Raw genomic sequence first — 25,137 nt, forward strand, 5'->3', positions numbered from 1 at the left:
GCCAGGATCACTAGACACAGTTACTTTCCCCAAGTAGTATGGCTGATCAACACTTCCACCCCTAATCCACTTCACCACGCACCCCACCATCAGTACTTCATTTCTTGTCAGTCACCTTATGTACAGATCCTCCTATACTTAGCATCACTTTATGGACAGTTGATATACAGTGTGCTTATAAGATATCTAAGCCATCTTATATTTATAGTTATTGCATTTTTTATTATTGTGTTCTTTATCTTAATTGTGTATTTTTGCGCTGCACTGGATCTATACTAACAACTATTTCGTTCTTCTTTACGCTTGTGTACTGGAAGTGACATTAAACAATCTTGAATCGGAATCCGAGATAAAGGGATCACAAATAAAAACTTAATGTTTCTAATTATTTGAAAGTTTTTGCTTGACATTAAATATTTTAAATATTAATTGTTTACATATTTATAATAGCTTTAAATACTTCTGAATGGTAAAATAATTTAAAAACATGTCAAAATCCCAACAGCTTGGACAGCTGACTTCCAGAAGAGTTGAAGGAAAGACTTCTCCCCCACATCACTTAGGACTTAACACTGGACCCTAGAATAGTTCACGCCTGTAAGATAGTAAAATCTAGTTCAAAAGAAGCAGAATATACAACCAATGTATTTGAAGAAATTTTAATTTGCTTCTATTGACAAGTTATTTTGCAAATTGTTTTCTCTCAATTAAGTCATATATTTTGAGATAAAATCAACAACTTAGCACAGAATGTAGAGTAGAAAGGAAGCCATATCCCACAGTTAGGTGGTTATCCATATCCAGCAGTTACTCAGTTTTCAGTAAATATGGAACTATATACTTCTCACATCATGCCAGAAATTTAATATTTAACATCAGCAATGTTGAATCAAAGTTGAACAATACATTTATAGAATGCAAACAATATATTTGTTATGCAAACAACAGGATAAACCAGAGCAATCAATACAAAAATAGCACAGGTTAACGATAGCTTTTTCTCACTGGCCAGTTCTCAATACCAGTTTTAAGATTGCTACAATCACAAAATAATGTATTTTATGTTGGTAATTGAGTGGCATGTTTTTTTATTACATTTTCCACATCATTTTTGAAATATATGTTCACGTGTCTTGGTTTTCAACAATCAACTATCATACTTCATAAAATGACTTGCCTTATTGGGCAACTGATCTTCAAAGATTATAGAGCTATAATAAACGGTGACAAAAATACTTAAATATACGAAACAAAACTGTACACACCTGTTTTAATTTGTTACTATGTTTCAGATAAATACATCAAACAAAGGTTTTAAACAAATTAAATGTGCAGCACTGTCAGTACTGTTATAATATGGCTACTCAAAGCTTTGAGAACTCATGACATCTGTGGCTGGCAGACACCGTAGTACAGAAAAGAGAAATATTTCACTACATTCCTCTTAAGACATTGGAGTTAGCAGAGGAGTGCTACTGATGGCTTAAGTGAATCTCTCCATTGGCAGTATGTTCCACACCCGAAACAAAAATACGCAACATGCAATATGAAGATTGTATCACATCCAATAGCTTATGTTCATACCATGTAAGATTTATACTTCAAACGCAGGGAACTTTGCCTTTGTGGGCTGCAGCATGTCAGCAAGGAAGTAAATGGTTCCTGCTATTCCTTAAATGAAATTAACAAAATGATTAGTTCTGTTTAGCAATTGATAATCAGAAAAATAAACTGCATTGTTTTTGCAACACACGAGACATGGATATATCAAAATTACTTGTAAAAGACATTAATTTCTCAATTCCTTTTAAAATGCACTGCCACCATTTAACTCCACGCTTTCTCTTAACCTTGATACTAAACAGAACATAAAGATACAACAAGCAAACAGAAAGGCAAATGTATGTTGACTTCTAGAAGGCAGAAGGAATTAGTTCAGTAGAGCAGAAGGGCCTCTTCCTGTGCTGTACTGTTCAATGTTCTACTATAAGAGGGTTTGAGAACAAAAGCAGAGATGTCTTACTTCAGTTACATACAGTCCGGGTGAGTGGGCTTCTGGAATACAGGTGTACAGGTCTGGTCAGGCTACTCAAGGAAAGCTACACTTGTGATAAAAGGATACAGTGAAGATCTCATCAGCTTAATTCCTGGGTTGGGTGAGGTGACTGCAGATTATACATCCTGGGCCTGCATTCTTTCTCTACTGTTGTGTCTCACACCAGGAGTCTCAAAATGAAGTGTCAATCATTCTGGACTCCAGAGAGTGGTGAGTTTTTAGAATTTACTATCCAAGAAACCCAGTCACTAAATATATTCAGGAAATTATTGACAGATTTTTGTAAATCAAGTGAGTCAAGGGAAATGGTCTAGAGTAAGGAAGCAGAGCTGAGGTGAAAGATCAATTATGAGCTTATTGAACATTGAGCAGGCTCAAGGGGCCAAATAATCCATTCCTACTTCCGTCTGTGTTTTTATGCTTTTAAATAGGAAGAAGGATCCCACTGCCCCAAGCAGTGATCTTCAGCTGAGTATTAGTTGCTTCTACATTTCTTTTGTAGCTTCAGGTTTCAAAATTTGATAGGAAAAGTGCTGTAAAACATTTGGTTGACTTTAAACCTTCAGAAACTACTTGCTCATGTTCGGGGCACAGAAATAGCTTTTTTTTTGCTGAAAGTGAATACAACTCTGAGAATGAGCAGAGGCACAAAGAATGAGTTGAGATAGCAGCAGTTGTCAGCAGCAGGCTTTAATCACTCAGGATGTTTTGGGACTAATCCACCTCCTGAATCTCAGTTATGAGCAGTGTTTCAGAAGCCTGTTCCTGCGTGGATGTCATCACTGAAATGTGCTAATTTCTGTGGTCACAACTGCAACTTTCGACCAGCTCAAGGATCACAGCATCAGTGTCATCATATCATCCAAATGTGTGCCTGGCTCCTTCCGGAGCTTTTCGCAACATCACACCAGAGTGTAGAAAGTAGAACGCAGTTTTTTTGCATTAGGGGCATCCCAGAGAACAAAGTGTGAACTGACTGCCTGCACATGACTTTGCTGAGCCACAGGTCATCTCTGGCATTTACTCAAAGCTCTCTTTCAATGTGCTGGCTTGTGTGCTTACAGCCAGCACATTGTGCAAGTTAGTGCACTGTTTTCAGGTAAAATTCATCCAGTATCAGCAACTTCCAGGACAGACTTCTAGTCAAGATGGTGCCTGCGTACAACTCTCCTTCAGTCGACATCTTCTGGATAGATCATGAAAACATATATTTTACCTTTGTTTTATGGTTTAAGTATACCTTACGTTTGTTTTTTTAAAAATTTGGTATGAGATTCTGGAACTGTTGGAGCCGATGATTTGCAGTTTGGAGATTGTTTGAGTGTTTCAGCACTCTGCAGTTTCCAAGAGGATTCCAGATGGAAGAGGCAGCATGTGGAAACCTTGTGGTGAGAAGGCTGTGGATCGTGAGCAGGTGCTTGACTCTATTTCGCCGATTAAAATGAAGAGGGAGATTGAAACATTGAGGTGAATGTGAAAGGCCCGTGCTGATTGCCTGCCTTTTGATCGCTAGTGGGACTACTCTGCTGCTGGACAGGGGAGACAGCTTTGCTGCCAGAGAGGGGAAATTGTCTTTTGATCACTGATGGGATCGCTCTACTACGGGCAGCGAAAGGCCTGCTGCAGGGGCCGGAGAATGCTACCCAGATTTTCTGTGTAATGGATATGGACTTGGACTATAGACTTTTTTTCAGTCTCAGTTTTTTTATTATTCTGTGGTTTTTGTCTGATCTTCCACATTTTTTTGTGTGTGAGGGAGAGGGATTTGGAGGTCAATGTGCCTGCACTGTTTTTGTTTGATTTTTGTGTGGGGAAGAGGGATTTGGAGGTTGATGATCATGTAGTTAAGAAGGCGCCGGTATCTGGTGGCGCTGCGCGTGCTCTCCCGAGCAAACTGCCCTCTACACTATCCTATACCTGAGAAACCCTTCTAAACCTCCAATTTGCTACATCTAGCAAGATCAACAACAACATAGCAAAGTTACTGACCCAGCTAGAGATCACCAACGCGCCAGAATTGCTTCAACTCTGTACGGCACCTGGACCCGATCATCGAGGCCTGGTCCGAAGTCCACCAAGTTCCCGTAGATTCGCGGCCTGCTACCATGTTGGAGCGCCTGCAGATGTGGCCCATTCCGACCAGCACCTCTCCGAAGTAGACGACCACAGAGAAGTGACGTTGGTGACCTCAAGGTACCCCAGACGCTTCTCTGGACCAACCACCGTAGGTGGCCATCTACAGCTGCCAGAAGTGAGGCCTCCGCCGCCGACCTTGGAAATCGAGCCTGGGGCTCAGATGGAGCGGAGGCCCCCGCAACTGTGACTCAGTTCACGGACTTGTTTCAGCCGGCAGCCTGGCCCTCCGGGATTAAGTAACGGCTTCGGGGCCCGACCCGATCGACAGCCCGGGCCCCCGACAGTTGGAAGTGGCAGCGGAGCCTCCCCCATCACTTGGACCAACCTGGAGCGCCCAACGACGCGACCCGCAGATCGATCCCCGCAGGACGCGTCCACCAACCTCAAAGAGCTGCCAACAACACACTGCATTGATGGAAACCTGGAAAGATGCACTTTTACCGAGGAAGCATGGGAAAAGAGCTGGGCTGCTGGTCAGATTGATGCGGAGAGGCTTTAGGGTCCCTCTGCCCACCATCTTACTAGCTAATGTGCAAGCCATAGGGAACAAGGTGGATGATCTTAAAGGGAGACTCACCTACTGGAGGGAGATGCAGAACTGCTCTGTATTCTGTCTCACAGAGACCTGGCTCTCCCCTGCACCCCCGACTGTGCCATTCAACCAGAGGGATTTTCGATCCATCAGATGGACTGCATGGCGTCTTCGGGCAAGACGAAGGGAGGTGGTATCTGCCTACTGATCAACACTGCATGGTGCTCAGATACAGTGGCACTGACAAGCTCCTGCAGTCCGGACCTGGAACATCTGTGAGTGAAGTGTCGTCCCTATTATCTGCCATGGGAATGCACCTCGGTAATACTGACAGCAGTCTACATTCCCCCCCACCCCCCCAGGCGGGCGTGGAGTGTGCTGTGAATACACCGTATGTCAACATCAGTGAACTTGAGACCAGGTATCCGGAGGCTTTGCTAATTACAGCTGGGAACTTTAACCAGGCCAACCTCAGAAAAGCGCTGCCAAAGTTATACCAACATGTCTCCTGCTCCACTAGAGGCCCGAATATACTTGACCACTGCTACACAGCAGTCAAGGATACCTATCGTTCCCTCCAACGACCTCACTTCGGAAAAATCAGACCATCAGGCCGTACTCCTCCTCCCGGCTTACAAACAGAAACTGAAGTGGGAGGTCATGGTGTCAAAAGTGGTGTCGTGTTGGACAGAGAAAAGGGATGAGGTCCTCCATGACTGTTTTGAATCGGTTGACTGGCTAGTATTCAAGGACTCGGCAGCTAACCTCGAGGAGTATGCCTCAGCTGTCATGGACTTTATCTGGAAATGCACAGAGGACTGTGTGTCTTGCAAGATGATCCGGGTATTCTCTAACCGGAAACCTTGGATTAATTATGACATCCAGTCCCTTTTGAAGGCTAGAGCTGCAGCTTTTAGGTCCGGGGATACCAGTTGCTACATGGAATCCGGGCGTGAACTCCGGAAAGCCATTAAGGGCGCCAAGAGGCAATATTGAGCCAAGTTGGAAGCCCAGGCTAACCATAGGGATGCCAGTAGACAATAGCAGGGTCTAAATGAGATCACTGGGCGCAAAGAAAAGGCTGGGAATATCAATAACTGTAGTGCTTCTCTTCCTGACGAACTTAACGTATTCTATGCAAGATTCAAACAGAAGAGGAGTGTCCCGCCCCCTCTGGATGAACCGGATCTGGTGGCAGCGAGATTCATCGTCACCGAGGAAGACATTAGAAGAGCCTTCCTGAAGATAAATCCAAGAAAGGTGATGGGCCCAGATGGCATCCTGAGACGGGCTCTCCGGGCCTGTGCAAGCGAGCTAGCTGGAGTGTTTGCTGACATCTTCAACTGCTCCCTGCTTCAGTTTAAGATCCCCTCGTGTTTTAAGAAGGGAATGATAATCCCGGTGCCGAAGAAAAGCAAGGTGGCATCCCTGAATGACTATCGACCTGTGACTCTGACATCAATTGCTATGAAGTGCTTCGAGCGATTAGTTATGGCACACATCAACCATAACCTACCGGTCAACCTTGACGTTTTGCAATTCGCCTACCGGAGCAACAGGTCAATGGCAGATGCCATCTCTCTGGCACTACATTCTCCTTAGAACACCTGGAGAATAAAGATGCATATGTAAGGCTCCTTTTCATTGACTACAGCTCTGCCTTTAATACCATCATTCCAAATAAACTGATTCCTAAGCTCCAGAACCTGGGTCTTAGCACTCAGATCTGCAGCTGGATCTTCAACTTCCTCACAGACAGGACCCAGGCTGTAAAGATAAGGGACAAGCTCTCCTCTACAATCACTCTGAGCACCAGTGCCCCACAAGGCTATGTACTCAGCCCCCAGCTGTACTCACTGTACACCCATGATTGTGTAGCCAAGTTTCCATCAAACTCAATATATAAGTTTGCTGATGACACCACAATTGTAGGCTGTATCTTGGGTAATGATGAGTCTGAGTACAGAGAGGAAATTAAGAACCTGGTGGTATAGTGCGAAGACAATAACCTATCCCTCAACGTCAGCAAGATGAAGGAGTTGTTGACTTCAGAAGGAGTAGCGGACCAAACGACCCCATCTATATCGGTGGTGCGCAGGTGGAACAGGTCAAAAGCTTTAAGTTCCTCGGAGTGAATATCACAAATGACCTGACTTGGTCTAACCAAGCAGAGTCCACTGCCAAGAAGGCCCACCAGCACCTTTACTTCCTGAGAAAGCTGAAGAAATTTGGCCTGTCCCCTAAAACCCCCACTAATTTTTTTATAGGTGCACTGTAGAAAGCATTCTTCTAGGGTGAATCACACCCTGGTATGGAAGTTGTCCCGTCCAAGACCGGAAGAAGCTGCAGAAGATTGTGAACATAGCCCAGCACATCACACAAACCAATCTTCCATCCTTGGACTCACTTTACATGCACACTGTCGGAGCAGTGCTGCCAGGATAATCAAGGTCACGACCCACCCAGCCAACACACTTTTTGTCCCACTTCGCTCTGAGAGAAGGTTCAGGAGCTTGAAGATTCATTCGGCCAGATTTGGGAACAGCTTCTTTCCAACTGCGATAAGACTGCTGAACGGATCCTGACTGGGATCTGGGCCGTACGTTCCAAATATCCGAACCTGACTTGCACTACCTTACTTTCCCTTTTCTATTTTCTAAATATGATTTACAATTTAAATTTTTATTATATTTACTTCGATTTGTATTTCAGGGAGCGCGAAGCGCAGATTCAAATATTGCTATGATGATTGTACGCACTAGTATCAATTGTTTGGTGACAATAAAAGTAAAGCATAGAAATACAGCTGTTCTTTTCGTTCTTGGTTTCACAGCTATCTGGAGAAAAAGAATTTCAGAGTTGCATACTTTGACAATTAATGAACCTTTGAACCTCTGAACTCAAATAGCCCTCTCACAACAGCGATACAAACCTTACCTTCACTATGCAGTAACCATTAATAAAATTGTATTTTGCAATTCAGGTTTTTCAATAAGGCCATGCCATATTGTATAGCAAATAAATCAATCCTAACATGTATCCCCTTGGAGCCTCAAGAGGCTGCAGATGCTGGAATTGGCACAAATTTACACAAATAACACAATCTACCACAAAATCTACACGAAACACTGAATGAACTCATTGGGTCAGGCAGCATCTATGGAGGGAAATGGACAGTTGACAATTCAGGTTAAGACCCTTCATTTGGCCTGAAAGATAGAGGGGAGATGGCCAATATAAAATGTGGAGGGTAAGGGTGGCCCAGGAACTGGCAATGATGGGTGGTTCTAAGTGAGGGAGGCTGGGGAGAGTGGGAATCATGTCAGAGGCTGGGAGGTGATAGTTGAAAGTGACAAAGGGCTGAAGAGGATTGAATCAGATGGGACAGTAAGGTAGAGCAATTGAATAAAAGGAGGGAGATGGGGAAGGTGCTAGTGGGAGAAGTGGATGGGTGATGGAGAGAATGAGGAGAGTAAAAGATATGGTGATAGAAACTGTTGGATAAGTAGGAATATAAAAGGGTCAATGGGAATAGTTACCAGAAGTTTGAGAATTCAGTGTTCATGCATCAGACTGAAGACTGCTCAGGCGGAATATGATGTGCTGTTCCTATAATTCACATTTAGTCTTGATATGGCAGTGAAGGAGACCAGTGACAGTCATGTCAGTGTGGAAATGGGAAGTCAAATTGAAATGGCTGGCTGAAGATTCAATCATCTTCAGTGAAACGATCCACCAATCTGCATCTGACTCAAACTTTCCTCCCACTTACTCCAAACCAAGGATGTCACCATGGGCAAGTGCATGGGCCCCAGTTATGCCTGCCTTTTTAATTGACTGCATGGAGCAATCCATGTTCCAAACTTACACCTGCACTACTCCCGGTTCCTTTTCTGTTACTCTGATGACTACACTGGTGCTGCCTTTTGTACCTATGCAGAACTTGTTAATTTCATCAATTTCAAGTGCCAATTTCCAGTCTGCCTTCAAATTCATTGGGTCCATCTCTGACATCTCTCCCCCCTTTCCTAATGTCTCTGTCCCCATTTCAAGAGACAGAATATTCACCAACATCCATTAAAACACACTGACTGCACCACCTCCCACCTGGTAACTTGCCTTGTTGATAAGGGAGGACATATCTGAGAGGATATTCTTGAAGGATCATCAAATAAGAAGTGGATAGTCACCTTGATATAAGAGATGACCAATGCTCCCATCTGACCCCCCACTCCAGCCCTCGCCCCCAGTAGTTAGGAGGAACTTGAGAAGCAGATTTGTTGAAAAATTGCACAATAAGAATAGTAGGGTAGTGGTAGTGAGAGGTTTACATTTTCTTGGTTTCAACTAGCCACCCAGAGCACAAAACGCCTGGATGGGATGGAACTTGTATGGTACACCCAAGGCAGTTTCCTCAAACAATATATAGAGGAACATTAGTACATGGAGAGGAGCAACACTAGACTTCCTCTTACAGAACGAGGAGAGTCAAGTAACTGATGTGGCAGTAGGGAGCCAGTTTGAATCCAGTGATCACAAATATATTACACAATTCTATTAGTTTTAAAACAATTATGGAAAACAGACAGAACTGGCCCACAGGTCAAAGTCTTGACATAGAGCAGGACCATCCTCGAAGGCATGTTTGGGGGGGGGGGGGGGGACACCTAGTTATTCTATATAAAGCTAAACGCACAGTTGACAAATGATCACCAAGATCTCCCTTGTTCATTCACTCCCAAATAAAGTACAATTACAGTAACTTTTGTTCATCTGAACATCAATGAATTTGCTTCAGATTATTACTTTAATTTCATATCAAAGATCTAATTCCAGTTCAAAGTAATCTATTATCAAAGTACATACATGTCAAGATATAGTATACTATCATGAAATTCATTTCCTTGCAGGCACTCATAGCTGAAAAGGGAAATACAATGAAGAATCATACACAAACAAAGAGAGGCAAACAGCCACTGTGAAAATAAAAAAATTAGTAAATAAATAATTCTGAGAACATGAGTTGTAGGGTCCTTAAAAGTGAATCCATAGGTTGTGGTGAATGAAGTGTTGACCATGACAGATTTAAAATATGGAAGAAAACGTCAAACTGGAATACGGTCAAGGACAATGGAAGCAGACAAATCAACTGTCTTTGTTCTTGCCATGTGCTTGGAGATGGAGGCTGCCATTTTTGGAACTATTTTACATCCTCCATTTTGTGAGATGAAGTTGCTTGGCTTTTAGTGTTTTAAAGTATACACAAGTGCTTTGGGTAATCTGTTAGACTAAAGGCAATTTCCAAATAAGAAGTTATTTGTGAGGTGTTCTTTGATACAATATAACATGCAGGTTTGTGAATGTTGGGGTCTGTGCCTGCCTGGGATGACTCGAGCTGGTTACTGAAGAGAACAAAGAGCCATGAATTACCAGTTGTGATTTTTGCATCAGACCCAATAAACAGGTATTAAAGGTCAATCAAGTGACATACAGCTAATGACAGTGAAAGGCAAAGTTTGCATTGATAAGGAATGAATATAAAAGCAAGTGCACTATCAGTGATAACTTTTTCCTGAGAATCACCATTGCAAGGAAGAACCCCTATGCCAGGGACAGGGAGAAGATGGGGTCAATCATCTGGCCATCGGAGATCCCTTATTTTGGTGTGGTAAATTGGGATAGCGGTCTGAGTGAGTATTGGTAGAGCAATAGCAAAATTTATGTTTTAAGTTGTCAGCCCTGGGTCAACATAGCTATGTTGTTGTTTGTACACTGACAATAAAGTGCAAGCTTCGATTAATTATGAGTTGCATCATTAATTTCCTAACCTAGTTCTATTGATGAATGGTCAGCGTTTTATTCACACTGGTTTGAGAGCCTGATGTTTGTGGGGTAATAACTATTGCTAAACCTAGTGGTGTGGGAGCTAAGGCTCCTGTACCTCCTGTCCAATTAGTACTAGTGAGAAGAGAGCATAACCTGGATGATGGGGGTCCTTGTTGATGGATGCTGCTTTCTTGTGGCAGTGCTCTTTGTAGATATTCTCAGTGATGGGGAAATTTTTGCCTGTGATGGATTGGGCTGTGTCCAGCACTTTTTGTAGACTTTTCTGTTCTTGGGCATTGGTGTTTCCAAACCAGGCCATGATGTAACCTGGCACTCTCCACTGTGAGGTTTGTCAATGTCATGCCATTCCATGTCATCAGTCAATCATCAGCAATATGCTATCTGCATGCAAACTCCTCACTGTCTTTGCTATCTACCTTGCAATCCCTGCTGCACTTGGCCATTGTTTCTGGACAGATTGCAAGGGCAGTGAGATTGTAGGTATGCATTCACAAATCAATCAAGGTGACATGGCAATTTGGGCATAATGATCCCTACTGTTTCCTTTCGTAAGTCAGAAGCTGAACGTGTGCCTCTTCTCCTTGAGCTTGTTTAAACAAGGAAGTTATATGGAACCTTAAACTAGAACAGTGCACAATTCAGGTGACTGCATTATTGGAAGGATGTGAAAACATTACAGAGGGTCCAAAAAGATTTAAGAAAATGGTTCCTGAGATAAGGAACTGACAGGTCCAAGGGCAGATTACACAAGCTGTGTGTAATTTCTCTAAGGAAACAAAAAGGAAGAGTAAGGAGCGATCTCATAGGCACATACAAAATGACAGGGGTCTGGACAGAGTGAATTGTTGGAGGCCTTTTTTCCTTGGGTCACAGTTGTAAAATACAAGGATAAAGAAACAAGGACACAGGGAAAAACTTCCATACTGGAATCTGAATTTATTACTTACAGATATGTAGAAAAATAGTAAAATGATGGAGAAAGGGTTGAACAAAATAGGAAAAGCAGATTCTAGATATAAAGAGATTCTAATCCCTTATTACCTTCAAAGAGGGAGAAAGGAGAGTCCGGTGTCCGACACCCATGTTTCCCATAATCAAGGCACCATTCTGCAAACTTAAAACCAAATATCTTCAGTTAGAGGAAATGCATTAAACATGAAACAAAGATACATAATAATGTGACAGTGGAATGGACATGTGACAGCATGTATGAAACCGGAGATAGCAGAGGTACTTAATGAATACTTTGCTTCAGTATTCACTACAGAAAAGGATCTTGGTGATTATAGGGATGACTACAGCGGATTGAAAAGCTTGAACATGTAGATATTAAGCAAGAGGATATGCTGGAGCTTTTGGAAAGCATCCGGGACTGGACGAGATGTACCCCAGGTTACTGTGGGAGGTGAGGGAGGAGATTGCTCAGCCTCTGGCAATGATTTTGGCATCATCAATGGGGACAGGAGAGGTTCTGGAGGATTGGAGGGCTGTGGATGTTGTTCCATTATTCAAGAAAGGGAGCAGAGATAGCCCAGGAAATTATAGACCAGTGAGTCTTACTTCAGTGGTTGGTAAGTTGATGGAAAAGATACTGAGAGGCAGGATTTATGAACATTTGGAGAGGCATAATATGATTAGAAATAGTCAGCATGGCTTTGTCAAAGGCAGGCCATGCCTTACAAACCTGATGAATTTTTTGAGGATGTAAACACACTTGATGAAGAGCAGTAGATGTAGTGTATATGGATTTCAGCAAGGCATTTGATAAGGAACACCATGTAAGGCTTAGTGAGAAAGTAAGGAGGCATGGGATCCAAGGGTACACTGCTTTGTGGATCCAGAACTGGCTTGCCTACAGAAGGCAAAGAGTGGTTGTAGACGGGTCATGTTTTGCATGGAGGTCGGTGACCAGTGGTGTACCTCAGGGATCTGTTCCGGGACCCCTACCCTTGGTGATTTTTATAAACGACCTGGATGAGGAAGTGGAGGGATGGGTTAGTAAATCTGCTGATGATACAAAGGTTGGGGGTATTGTGGATAGTGTGCAGGGCCGTCAGAGGTTATAGCGGGACATTGTAGAATGCAAAGCTGGGCTGAGAAGTGGCAGATGGAGTTCAACCTAGATAAGTGTGAGGTGGTTCATTTTGATAGATCAAATATGATGGCATAATATAGTATTAATGGTACGACTCTTGGCAGTGTGGAGGATCAGAGGGATCTTGGGGTCTGAGTCCATAGGACACTTAAAGCTGCTGTGTAGGTTGACCCTGTGGTTAAGGAGGCATACAGTGCATTGGCCTTCATCAATCATGGGACTGTGTTTAGGAGCCGAGAGGTAATGTTGCAGCTATATAGGACCTTGGTCAGACCCCACTTGGAGTACTGAGCTCAGTTCTGGTCGCCTCACTACATGAAGGATGTGGAAACCATAGAAAGGGTGCAGAGGAGATTTACAAGAATGTTGCCTGGATTGAGAAGCATGCCTTATGAGAACAGGTTGAGTGAACTTGGCCTTTTCTGCATGGAGCAATGGAGGATGAGAGCTGACATGATAGAGATGTATAAGATGATAAGGGGCAATGATTGTGTGGATAGCCAAAGGCTTTCTCCCAGGGCTGAAATGGCTAGCACGAGAGGGCATAGTTTTAAGGTGCTTGGAAGGAGGTACAGAGGAGATTTTTTTTATATATAAATGCAGAGAGTGGTGAGTGCGTGGAATGGGCTGCCGGCGACAGTGGTGGAGGCGGATACGATAAGGTCTTTTAAGAGGCTCCTGGATAGGTGCATGGAGCTTAAAAAAATAGAGTGCTTTGGGTAACCCTAGGTCATTTCTAAGGTAAGGACATGTTTGGCACAGCTTTGTGGGCTGAAAGGCCTGTATTGTGCTGTAGATTTTTCTATGTTTCTACATTAAATTCTCTTTTAATGTCCTATAATGCTGGTGATAACTTTGTTGAGGATCCTCTCAGCAAAGACTGGAATATAGTGACAATTTGCAGATTGTGCAGGTGTGCAGCACTATGCTGCACCAAATCACTTTCACCAATGTTATTCACATCTCATAGGTGATGAAGTACGTTAGTAAAGGTGTGCAGATACAAAATAACTTTCTATGCTCAATGAAAAAGCAGAACAAGCTTCTATTTGTTAACTGTAATCCCAGAATATAATAGGCAAATTATCTTCCCAATCTACGTTTCCTCACAACAAATAGTGCTCAGTGCCAGAACAACATGTAACGTGATCCCCAGCGCTGCCACCAGGAAGCTAACAAAATATTAAAATGTTTTGCTTTCCTGTTCTTTTTCCCAACAGTTCAATTCTCACAGCTTCCAGCTAACATAAAGCAGACCAAAGTGTGCCAACTGTAAATACGTTGAAGTGCCAAGTGAGTAACATATTAACATATTTATATTTAAGCATTTTCTTTTCATTTACTTAGAGATCAGCACAGTAACAGGCCCTTCCAGCCCAACAAATCTGTGCCGCCGAGTTACACCCATGTGACTAATTAACCTTTGGAATGTGGGAGGAAACTGGAGCACCCAGAGGAAACCTATGCAGTCACAGGAAGAACTCTAAGACAGCAGTGAGCAGAGTTCCTTACAGACAGCCGTGAGAATGGAACCCAAGTTGCTGGTGCTGTAAAACAATGCACTATTCACTATGCCACCATGCTGCCACAGTAATGTGTTGGGAATGTCTGGTGTGTCTCCCCACAAATAGACACTACTACATACCTTGCAGGCTCTGTACAAATACTTCTTATCTTGAGTAAGATTGAACATAGCTAGAAATCCATAAGCATTCCCAGCAGGCCCATGGCATAGTCCATATCCTTTTTTCAACAGTCCTCTCTGCCAAATTACTTCAGTGGAATCAAAAGCGTCTTTCAAGTATTTTTCATCCTTGAACATCTATTGCCAAATTAAAGAACAGATTAAATGAAAGCAGACAAAGCCACAGGAAACCTGCACACATTACAAAAGGATGCCATTAAATCTGGTTATTTAACTCAATTCATAGCTGACAATGTTCAGAATCAAAATCTGGTTTATTATCAACTTATATGGTGTGAAATTGTGATTTTACAACAGCAGTACAGTATAAAGACAGAAAATACTAGAAGTTACAAAAATAAATAAAAATATCTCTTCCCCGATGGTAGTAATGAAAAGAGATGGTGAGGGTCTTTAATGATAGAAACCGCCTTCTTGAGACATCAGCTCTTGAAGATGTCCTCAATGGCGGGAGGATTGAGTCTGCGATGGAACTGGCTGAGCCTACAGTCCTTTGCAGCCTCTCATGATCCTGTGCATAGGAGGCTTCATACTAGTGTGTGATGCAACTATTTAGAATGCACTCAACTATATGCCTCTAGTAATTTGCAAGTCTTTGGTGACATATCAAATCTCCTCAAACTCATAATGAAGTAGAGATGCCTGCGTGCCTTCTATGTGACTACATCAATGTATTGGGCCTAGGATAGATTCTCCAAGATGCTGATGCCCAGGACCTTGAAGCTACTCACCCTTTCCACTGCGGACCCCTAAATGAGTATGCATGTTCTCCTGACTTCCCTTGGTCCACAATCAATTCCACGGTAATGTTGATGTTGAGTGCAAGATTGTTTTTACAACACCTCAACCAGCCGATCTATCTTACTCCTGTACACCACCTTGTCACCATCTGAGATTTTACCAACAACTGGGATGTCATCTGAGAACTAATAGATGGCATTTGAGCTCTGCTTAGTGACACACTCATGAGTGCAGACAGCATAGAGGAGTGGGCTAAGTATGCATCTTTGATTGTTAGGAATGAACATATTATTGCTGGATCTGAACAATGGCCACTCAATTTCAGATTCAGATTCCGTTTATTGTCATTTATAAACCACAAATACAATGCAGTTAAAAAATGAGACAATGTTCTCTGGAATGATATCACGAAAAAGCACAGAACAGACCACACAAGAACAACCACATAACGTTTGGTAACCCCCAATCCAGAGTCCGGAGAGGCTGCTGCGTATTGATATAAGACGCTACCATCTTAGCACGTTCCCCGGAAAGGAACTACAAACCCATCAGACAAACCTAAAGCTACAAGACCTACACAAAACCACATAGTTACATATAGTTTCAACAGTGCAGACAATAACATAATTGATAAAAGACTAACTGACAAAGACCACATAATTATAACACATAGTTTCAACAGTGCAAAGCAATACTGTAATCTGATAAAGAGCAGTCCATGGCACGGTTTAAAAGAAAGTCTCAAAGTCCCGACAGCCCATCATCTCACACAGATGGTAGAAGGAAGAAAAACTTCTTACTGCCATGAACCTCCAGTGCCGCAGCTTGCCGATACAGCACTTTGGGAGTCCTGACCACAGCCAACTCCGAGTCTGTCCGAAAACTTCGAGCCTCCGACCAGCCCTCCGACACCAAGCACCATCTCCACCGAGCGCTAAGATACTAAGAGAGACTAAGGGATGATGGCATTGAATGGCGAGCTATGATCAATATAACATCAGCTTGATATACGTTTTGTTGTTGTCTAGGCACTCCAAAGAGAGTGGAGAGCTATGGAGATTGCATCCGTTGCAGCAGTAGGCAAATAGTAGCAGGTCCAGAGCCTCACTCGGGCACAACATAATACTAGCCAGAAACAAATCTCAAAAGTAACCCATTACTGTAGATGTGAGAGCTATTGGCAGGCAGTCCTTTAGGTAGCACACCCTGCTCTTCTTGGGCAGTATGGTTGCTGCCCTTTTGAAGGAACAATATTATTCAAGAAATGTTTCGTCCTTCCCCAATTTCCTTCTCCCTATCTGGCCAACGCTTTTTTAAAATAAATATTTAAAGATATAGTTAAACTGGAATGAGCACAGAACCGATTTGAGGTTATAGCCAGGACTTGAGGATTGGACTGTAGGGAGAGATTAGCCAGGTTATGCCTTTACTCCTTAGGATGAAGGCTGAAGGGACATAGATAAGGTGCATGTTAACAGTCTTTACCCTAAGGTAGGGGAATTCAAAACTAGGGGGACATAGATTTAGGGTGAAAGGGGAAAGATTTAAAAGGGACTTGAGGGAAAAGCTTTTCAGGCAGAAGGAAATAACTTTTCCTTCCTGATTATCAAAGATATGTAATTAACCCACTGCTTTATTCTCTCTACACTCACGAAGGTGTGGCTGGGCTCAGATCAAATGGCATCTACAAATACGACAATGACACCACTGTTGTTGGCAGAGTCTCAGATGGCAACAAGGTGGTGCACAGGAGTGAAATAGATTGGCTGGTTGAGTCCTCTCACAACCGCAGCCTTGTGCTCAACATCAGTAAGACCAAGAAATTGATTGTAGATTTCAGGAAGGGGAAGTCAGGAGAATACACACCCCACACTGAGGGGTCAACAGTGGGAAGGGTGAGCAGTTTCAAGTCCACATCTCTGAGGATCTATGCTGGGCACAACATATTCATGCAATCATGAAGACACACTAGCAGCAAAACTTTATTAGGAATTTGAGGAGATTTGGTATGGCATCAAAAACTCTAGCAAATTTCTATGGATGTACAGTGAGAGTATTCTGACTGGTTGTATCACTGCCTGCTATGGAGGCTCCAATGTGCACGGTTGGAAGAAGCTGCACAGAATTGTAGACACAGCCAGCTCAAACATAGGCACAACTCTCTCTGTCACCGAGAACATCCTGGTGACGCCTCAAGAAAGCATCCTTGATGTGTCCTCTTTTCATTACTACCATCAGGGACGCGGTACAGGACCTGATACAACACTCTGTTTTAGGAATATATTCTTCCCTGCTGCCATCAGATTTCAGAATGGACCATGCACACTGCCCCACTATTCCTCTTTTGCAGTATTTACTTGTTGGAATTTACAGTATATTTATGTCTTGCACTGTACTGTTGCCACATAACACATTTCACCTGTGTCAGTGATGATAAACCTGACTCTGATGAATATTTAGAACAAGTTGACAAAGGAAGTGGTTGAAGCGGGTACAATAGTATCATTTAAGAAGTACTTTGATAGGTACATGAAGGAGCAGAGCAGAGGGGGATATGGACAGACTGCAGGAATTTGGAACTAGCTGAGTGGGTACAGTGGTTGGCATGGATCCAATGGGCCAAAGGGCCTGTAGCTGCGCTACATTGCTCTGTGACTCTACCTACTATTCACTTCAACCATTTATCCATTCATCATCAAAAGAGGTTTTCTCTGAAATCACCACTGGATTTCTAAGTGACCATTTCTAACTGACAGCCTCCAGTTCTGTTCTCCTGAGATGGAAGCATTCCCATACCCATTCTGTCAAAAACTTTCACCAAGTAGTGTCTACTTCTCATCAGTCCTCTGAATTACTTACACCTTTTTCTCATGAATGGTTCTGCAATAAAAGAACATAGAATAGTACAGTACAGCACAGAAACAAGCCCTGCAATCAATGACACTGTGAAAAACTAAACTAGTAATTAAATGCCTAACTAAACTAATCCCTTCTGCCCACACAATATCCTTATTTCTCCATTCTCTGCACATTCATGTGCCTATCTAAGGAGCTATACTTTATTAGGAGTTTGGAGAGATTTGGCATGTCAAAAATACACTCAAAAACTTCTATAGTTGTACCATGGAGACTATTTTGACAGGCTGCATCACTGACTGGTATGGTGGGGTTACTGCACAGGACCGAAAGAAGCTGCAGAAGGTTGTAAATCTAGTCAGCTCCATCTTGGGTACTAGCCTACAAAGCACCCAGGACATCTAAAAGGAACTGTGTCTCAGAAAGGCAGCATCCATTATTAAGGATCTCTAGCATCTAGGTCATGCCCTTTTCTCACTGTTACCATCAGGCAGGAGGTACAGAAGCCTGAAGGCACACACTCAGTGATTCAGGAACAGCTTCTTCCCCTCTGTCTTCCGATTCCTAAATGAACATTGAATCTTTGGACACCACCTCACGTTTTATTTCGGTTTTTGGACTTTTAAAAAATCTATTCAATATACAAAATTGACTTACTTGTTTATTTATTATTATTATTATTTATTCTATTCATTTATTTATTTTTTCTCTGCTAGGTTATGTATTACATTGAACTGCTGCTGCTAAGTTAACAAATTTCACGTCACATACCAGTGATAATAAACCTGATTTTGATTTTGATTTTAACTGCTTCTATCCTATTTGTTTCCATACCATCCCTGGCAATGTATTCCAGGCAAGTTGTTTAAAAAAAAACTTGTTCACACTTACTTTTAATTTACTCCCTTTGACCTTAAATACATGCCATATGCATTCCAGCCCTGGGAGAAATATACCAGTTGCCTACTCTATATAGGCTCCTCATAATCTTATGGAAGTTTATAAGATCAGGTCTCCTCTCAGCCTCTCCAACTTCAGAAAAAACTATGCAAGTTGGTCTAATGTCTCATGGCATAAGCCCTCTAATCCAATCAGCTTCCTGGTACAACTCTTCTGCACCTTTAAAAGCCACCACATCTTTCCTATAATAGGGAATCAGAATTGAATGGAGTATGGCGGATGCAGCTTAATCAGAATAATGTGAAGCTGCAACATACCCTTCCAACTATTGAACGTAATGCCTCAACTATTAAAGGCAAGTATGTCATATGCCTTCTTTATCACCCAATCAACTGTAACACATCTCTATCTTGTTCTGAGAGTCCTTTAGGGTGACCAATGATTTTAACCTCTCTGAATGCGATTATTTGATACAGCTCATTCTTGTATTTTAAAAGCACTTATCCTATTACCCAGCTCATCAACAAAAGACATCCACCTGCACAATATACCCTCAAAGCAGTGATTTGATATGTATGCCACTTTCCTAGGCAAAGGTGGTATTGTCCTGTTTATGTCTTAAAAGCCTTGTTCACATTCCATCCTTCCTTGTTTACTGATCTTTCTGTCAGCTCACGTTGCAATCACTGGCTTTAGGAAGCTTGAGCACTTCTGTCACTTTCACTTGTCCATTTAAAATTTCCTGATGTGTTACCAAATGTACAGCAATTATGGACTAGAAAAAAATTAATTGGCCCATCCAGCCTGACTCACACAACTGCAGAGCTTTTTGTAAACAATCTTTACACATCTTGTTTTACTTTGGAGGCTCCAAACAGGAAATGGTACAGTATCTCACTAAAGTTGCTAATATCCAGGAGCAAGACACTCAGTGTTAAAAACAGTTTATTTTAGTTATTGGGCTGCACTGCCTCCTGATAGCTGGATGCCGTATTTTCATGAATAAGTTGAGCTGGTTGGGTAGCACCATACAGATGCATAGCTAGTAGCACATTATTCTCGCCTGTCTTGCTCCCATTACAGTTTTTAAGGAGATGGTAACTGATAGTTTGTACTGCGGATAAGGCAATGTTTGAAATTTTTTTACTCTTCACTCTGCCTTTGGTGCAGCTTGCAGCTCCAACCAAGAAGTTAAATAATTGGCATGTCCATGGCCACACTAAAGGCTTGCGAGGCAGAAATAAAAACAGTGCAGAGAAACACTGTTCATTCATTTTCCTTCCTTTTTTGTGGGAAAATGCTATACATGTATGTATTTCCATTCTATCCACATCCACAACACCAGCAATTCAGCAAGTCATGCTAGCTATGAATCTATAGCTCACTGATCTGAGTGGCATTAACTATAATACTGTGGAAAAATTTCAACTCCATAAATCTGTATACAAAACAACAGGCCTATAGAGCACATAAAATATACAGTGATGAAATGGACATATGATATTTATCTCTACATCACATGAGACTGTTCTCATTATATCCAACTCTGCATAATTTTAATTCCTTTGTTCTTCATGTAATTAGCTTCTCTTAAAGCTATGCTTGTTGATGGGAACACATCTTATTTACAGGAAACCTGAGATGCTCTTGGAAGAGAGGGATCCTTTCACCTTCAGCCACCTTCCAGAGTGCCAACTCCATGGCTGTCACAATGCAGCTCATTAAAAAAAAGTTGTCATTTATCATAAAACAACGCAAAAATAATGATGTTCTATCTGAAAAGTAAATTTAAAAGGAAAATATAACAAATCAAAATGAATGGCAGATCATTTCCGTTGAGCTTTAGTATTTGATGCTTGTAGTTATCAGGTTATAAAATAGTGATGTTTAATGTGGCTTTTCCCCAATCCAAGCTCAAATCAATATATTTTTGAGAATTACTGATGATTATGTTACAACTTAATTTGGTTAAAACTATAGTTGACAAAGCAATCAATGGGTAGATCTTTGCTACAAACACAAGTTTACTTAAAGTTATATTTGCCTCAAGTGTAACGAACAAATTAATATAAACAAACATTTTCTTTAACTCTTGAAATGATCTTGCTAAAATGAGAATAATGTAAATAACATAAAGTCACTATTTAAAATTGTTTGTATTTCCAATTAGATTGTTTTCAAGAGTTCAAAGGATAAGCTGGATGGCCCCTTGAATCTATTTTACTGTACGATTATGGCTTACCTTCAAGTCATAATTTCTGTACTATCCCCACTTGCCTTCACCTTTTTAGTCCAAACATAGAATGATCTTAATCACAAAAGATTATTTTAGATCATTAAACAGAACATTATTGTCAATGTTGTAATTAAGGACAAATACCTTTACCTATTCTGCAAAGAATGTTAAATATAATCAATAATGCAGATTTTATTCATGATACTTGTAGTCACAGAATACCTTATAGGCTTGTATGAGCATATAAATGACTCCGGGTGACCCATGGCACCAGTGAACTAGATTATCTCTGGATTCACCGATACATGGAGGATAATTTCCAGATGAAAATTTCAGTTGACATACATAATCCACACTGGGCTTCACCATATTTTGGAGTATATCTTGTTCAATCCCCAACTCTGGCTAAAGAGAAGAAAAAGAGAACAATAGGAATAAGAGTTTTCCTCCTAAAGTGGCAATCAGGATTTGAAATAGTCATTCCTTAATTTCAAGACTGTATGCATAATTTTGGATAAATTGCTAAATCATTACCTGTCAGATAAATTCACAGCTCAGATTCAGAATGGGAAGATGTGATAAGCAGGAGGAATGCAGCTGCAATTTAGTAACTATTTATGGGAGGACACATCAGCAACAGACACTGCTTTCTTTCATTTACATTAATACAATCATTGAGGGGCAGTCAAATTTGTAAATAAAAACTAGTTGTAAGGAGGCAATGCAGAATCTTGAAAAGTGATTTAGAAAAGTAGATTATAAAACAGAACATTAGCTAATAAAAATTAGTATAACTGATATGGATTTATGTGTACGTGAATAATTAGAGTTTAGAACAGCACAGGAACAGACCCACAATGTCTGTCTTTATTTCAGAAACATAGACATAGAAAATCCACAGCACATTACAGGGCCTTCTCTAGAAACTGCTGAGTCCTCTAAGCTCCATGTACCAATCTAAGACCCTATTGAATCCATCTCTACCACCTTCACTGTCAGTGCATTCAATGCACCCACCACTTCTGACTTCCACCCTGTAACTACTTCCAAGCACCTTAGAACAATGCCCCCTCATGTTAGCCATTTCAACCCTGGGAAAAAGCCTCTGGCTATCCACATGATCAATTCCTCTCATCATCTTATACACCTCTATCAGGTCATCTCCCATCTTCTGTCGCTTCAAGGAAAAAAGGCCAAGTTCAGTCAACCTATTCTCATAAGGCATGCTGTCCAATCCAGGCAATATCCTAGTAAATCTCCTCTGTACTCTCTCTATAGCATCCACATCCTTCCCATAATGGGGTGACCAGAACTGAACACAGTACTCCAAGTGGGGGTCTAACTAAGATCTTATATAGCTATAACATTACCTCACTGCTTTTGAACTCAATCCTACAGTTGATGAAGGCCAACACACCATAAGCCTTCTTAACAACACTGTCAACCTGCGCAGCAGCATTGAGTGTCCTTTTGACATGGACCCCAAGATCTCGCTGATCCTCTACTCTGTCAGCCAAGAGTCTTACCATTAATATTATATTCTATCTTCAAATTTGGTCTACTGAAATGAACCACTTCACACTTATCTGGGTTGAACTCTATCTACTACTTCTCAGTCCAGTTCTGCATCTTATCAATGTTGTGCTGACAACCCTCCAGACTATGCACAATACCCCCATCTTTTGTATCATCAGCAAACTTACTAACCCACCCTTCTACTTCCCCATCCAGGTCATTTATAAAAATCACAAACAGGAGGGGTCCAGAACACCACTGGTACTTGTCCTCCATGCAGAATACAAACCATCCACAACCACCCTTTGCCTTCTGTAGTCAAGCCAATTCTGGATCCACAAAGCAAGGTCTTCTTGGATCCCATGCCTCTTTCTGAATAAACCTCACATGGAGAACCTTATCAAACTTATTTCTTTAATAGTGCTGTGACATTCACAACTTTCCAATCTGTGGGAACTTCTTAACCACTCCTGTCAAACAGCATCAGGGCCCAAAATCAAACCCAGATCACGAGAGGTATGAAGTGGCAGCAATAATTCCTTTCACTGCCACATAGTCTGCTTAGGTTTATATGGATCCAATTATTAATTTGGTGGGATGATGCTCTGTCTTTCAGCAGTTAAAACATAACACCAACATCTATATGTAACTTCCTTCAATTAAAAATTTAAAATATCATATGACATGTTAAACATTAAAAGCTTTATGTGCTAAGCCATCAATCCAGTTGGCAGGTAAATTGGCCATTATAAATTCTGCCAATGAGCAGGTAAATCATGCAACTGGGGAAGTTGCAGGCAATGTTAGATTGGTCTTACAGTAGGTTAAGATGTTGGCACAACATAGTGGGCCAAAGGGCCCGTACTATGCTGTAATGTTCTATGTTAATATGAGAAGAATAAAATGAGATGATTGCATTATTAGTATAAATGGGCATTTAATGATTGGTGTGGATTCAGTGGACCAAGGTGACTGTTTCTGGGCTTATATCTCAAAGGTTCTATGCCAATGGGACAGGTGGAAAGATGAAATCAGTCAGCTTTCTCTATATTGTTAGCTTTCTTTACAATTTCATTTTAACTGCTTGTTCTACTGGCATTTGATACACTAGGTGGCAGCCTATTCCACAACTGATAATTAACTGCAATGGAACTATTGTTAAACTAAAAGTATATTTCCATGAAACATACGGCTTCATGTACACAATCATGGGCAAAATGAGAGCATTCAGAACACACACCTTTGGATGGAGAACAGGGCTTACTTACCAGAATAATATCTTGATTAATTTACAAAAAAATTGACAGACAACCCAGGCCTTTCAGAAGTGAAGTTAAAGAATACCTAGGCTCACAGAACATATCCTTCTATAGCAAATGATACAATTGTTAACTCTAATTATGAAACGGACAGATTTTGTTAAGCAAAAACTAAGGAAGGTAGCTATGGAATTGTAAGAAAGAAGACACAAGAGTCTACAGATGCTGAACCTGGAGTGAAAAGTAAACTGCTGGGATACTTAGCAGGTCATTCAGTATCTGTGGAGGCAGAGGAATGATCGATATTTCAGGTCAAGACCCTGCATTATGACTGAGTGTGCAGAAGGAAGATGGCCAGTATATAGAATAAAAAGACTGTTGTTCCAGAACATTGAACATAGAAAAGGGATTGCTGGGCTTGGAACATCTTTCAGGCGTTATGAGATAGTGCTTGCAGGCAGTTAATATAAACAGGAACCAGTCTTCAGAAAGCAAGAACCTTTAAAGACACTGAAACATGCCAATGGATGTGGGATAGTCTGATTTTGCACCACTGTAATAGTCAAAGTTAGACAATAATCAATTTATGTTAATCGTCCCTGATTAATACTCCTAGATGAGATCATGGAAGGTATGAAGTAGCCACCTCTGTATACACATAGTTAGAGACATATCCCTGCCACTTAACACATTCAAGGCATACTTGTTTTGTCAATTAATATTCTGGGTATTTGTATATCCAAGGGGCAGCACCGTGCCCAACACTTATAAAAGAACTATATTCTGCATGTCTGGGGTTTTGTGCTCAGAGCTCTTCAGGCTATTCAGCAGTATATGAATAGTTAAAGATGTCTTGCAGCTGTGAACATAGGACATAGAAATCTACAGCACATTACAGGCACCACTGCCCACAATGTTGTGCCAACCATATAACCTACTCTAGAAAATGCCTCGAAATCCCCTACTGTGTAGCCCTCTATTTTTCTAAGCTCCATGTATCTTTCTAAGAATCTGTTAAAAGACCCAACTGTATCCACCTCTACCACTGATGCTGGCAGTGCATTCCATGCACCCACCACTCTGTGTGAAAAACTTAACTCTGCCATTCCCCTTTGTACCTACTTCCAAGCACTTTAAAACTATTTATAGTTATGTGCTCATACTATAAATATCTAATTCTTCAAATTTACTTGTCTACACCCAAAATGTTAACATAGGTAATAACAACTATTCCTGTTGCTGTCTGTAAAGAGTTTGCA

General features: G+C 41.4%; 1 protein-coding gene across 1 annotated transcript in view; it reads right to left on the reverse strand.

The window, feature by feature from the left end:
- Positions 1–651: 651 nt before the first annotated feature.
- lancl1 (LanC antibiotic synthetase component C-like 1 (bacterial)) overlaps positions 652–25,137 on the reverse strand; it is a 100,443-nt gene continuing 75,957 nt past the window's right edge. The window contains exons 6-9 of the mRNA XM_059967442.1: positions 21,327–21,509; positions 14,312–14,488; positions 11,613–11,685; positions 652–1,671 (exon numbers count right to left, since the gene is read on the reverse strand). Of these exons, the coding sequence (XP_059823425.1) occupies positions 1,595–1,671; positions 11,613–11,685; positions 14,312–14,488; positions 21,327–21,509 (510 nt within the window). The 3' untranslated portion in view covers positions 652–1,594. The remainder of the gene's footprint in view (positions 1,672–11,612; positions 11,686–14,311; positions 14,489–21,326; positions 21,510–25,137) is intronic.

This window comes from Hypanus sabinus, chromosome 4 (genome assembly GCF_030144855.1).
Source record: "Hypanus sabinus isolate sHypSab1 chromosome 4, sHypSab1.hap1, whole genome shotgun sequence".
In the NCBI taxonomy this organism is placed as follows: Eukaryota; Metazoa; Chordata; class Chondrichthyes; order Myliobatiformes; family Dasyatidae; genus Hypanus; species Hypanus sabinus.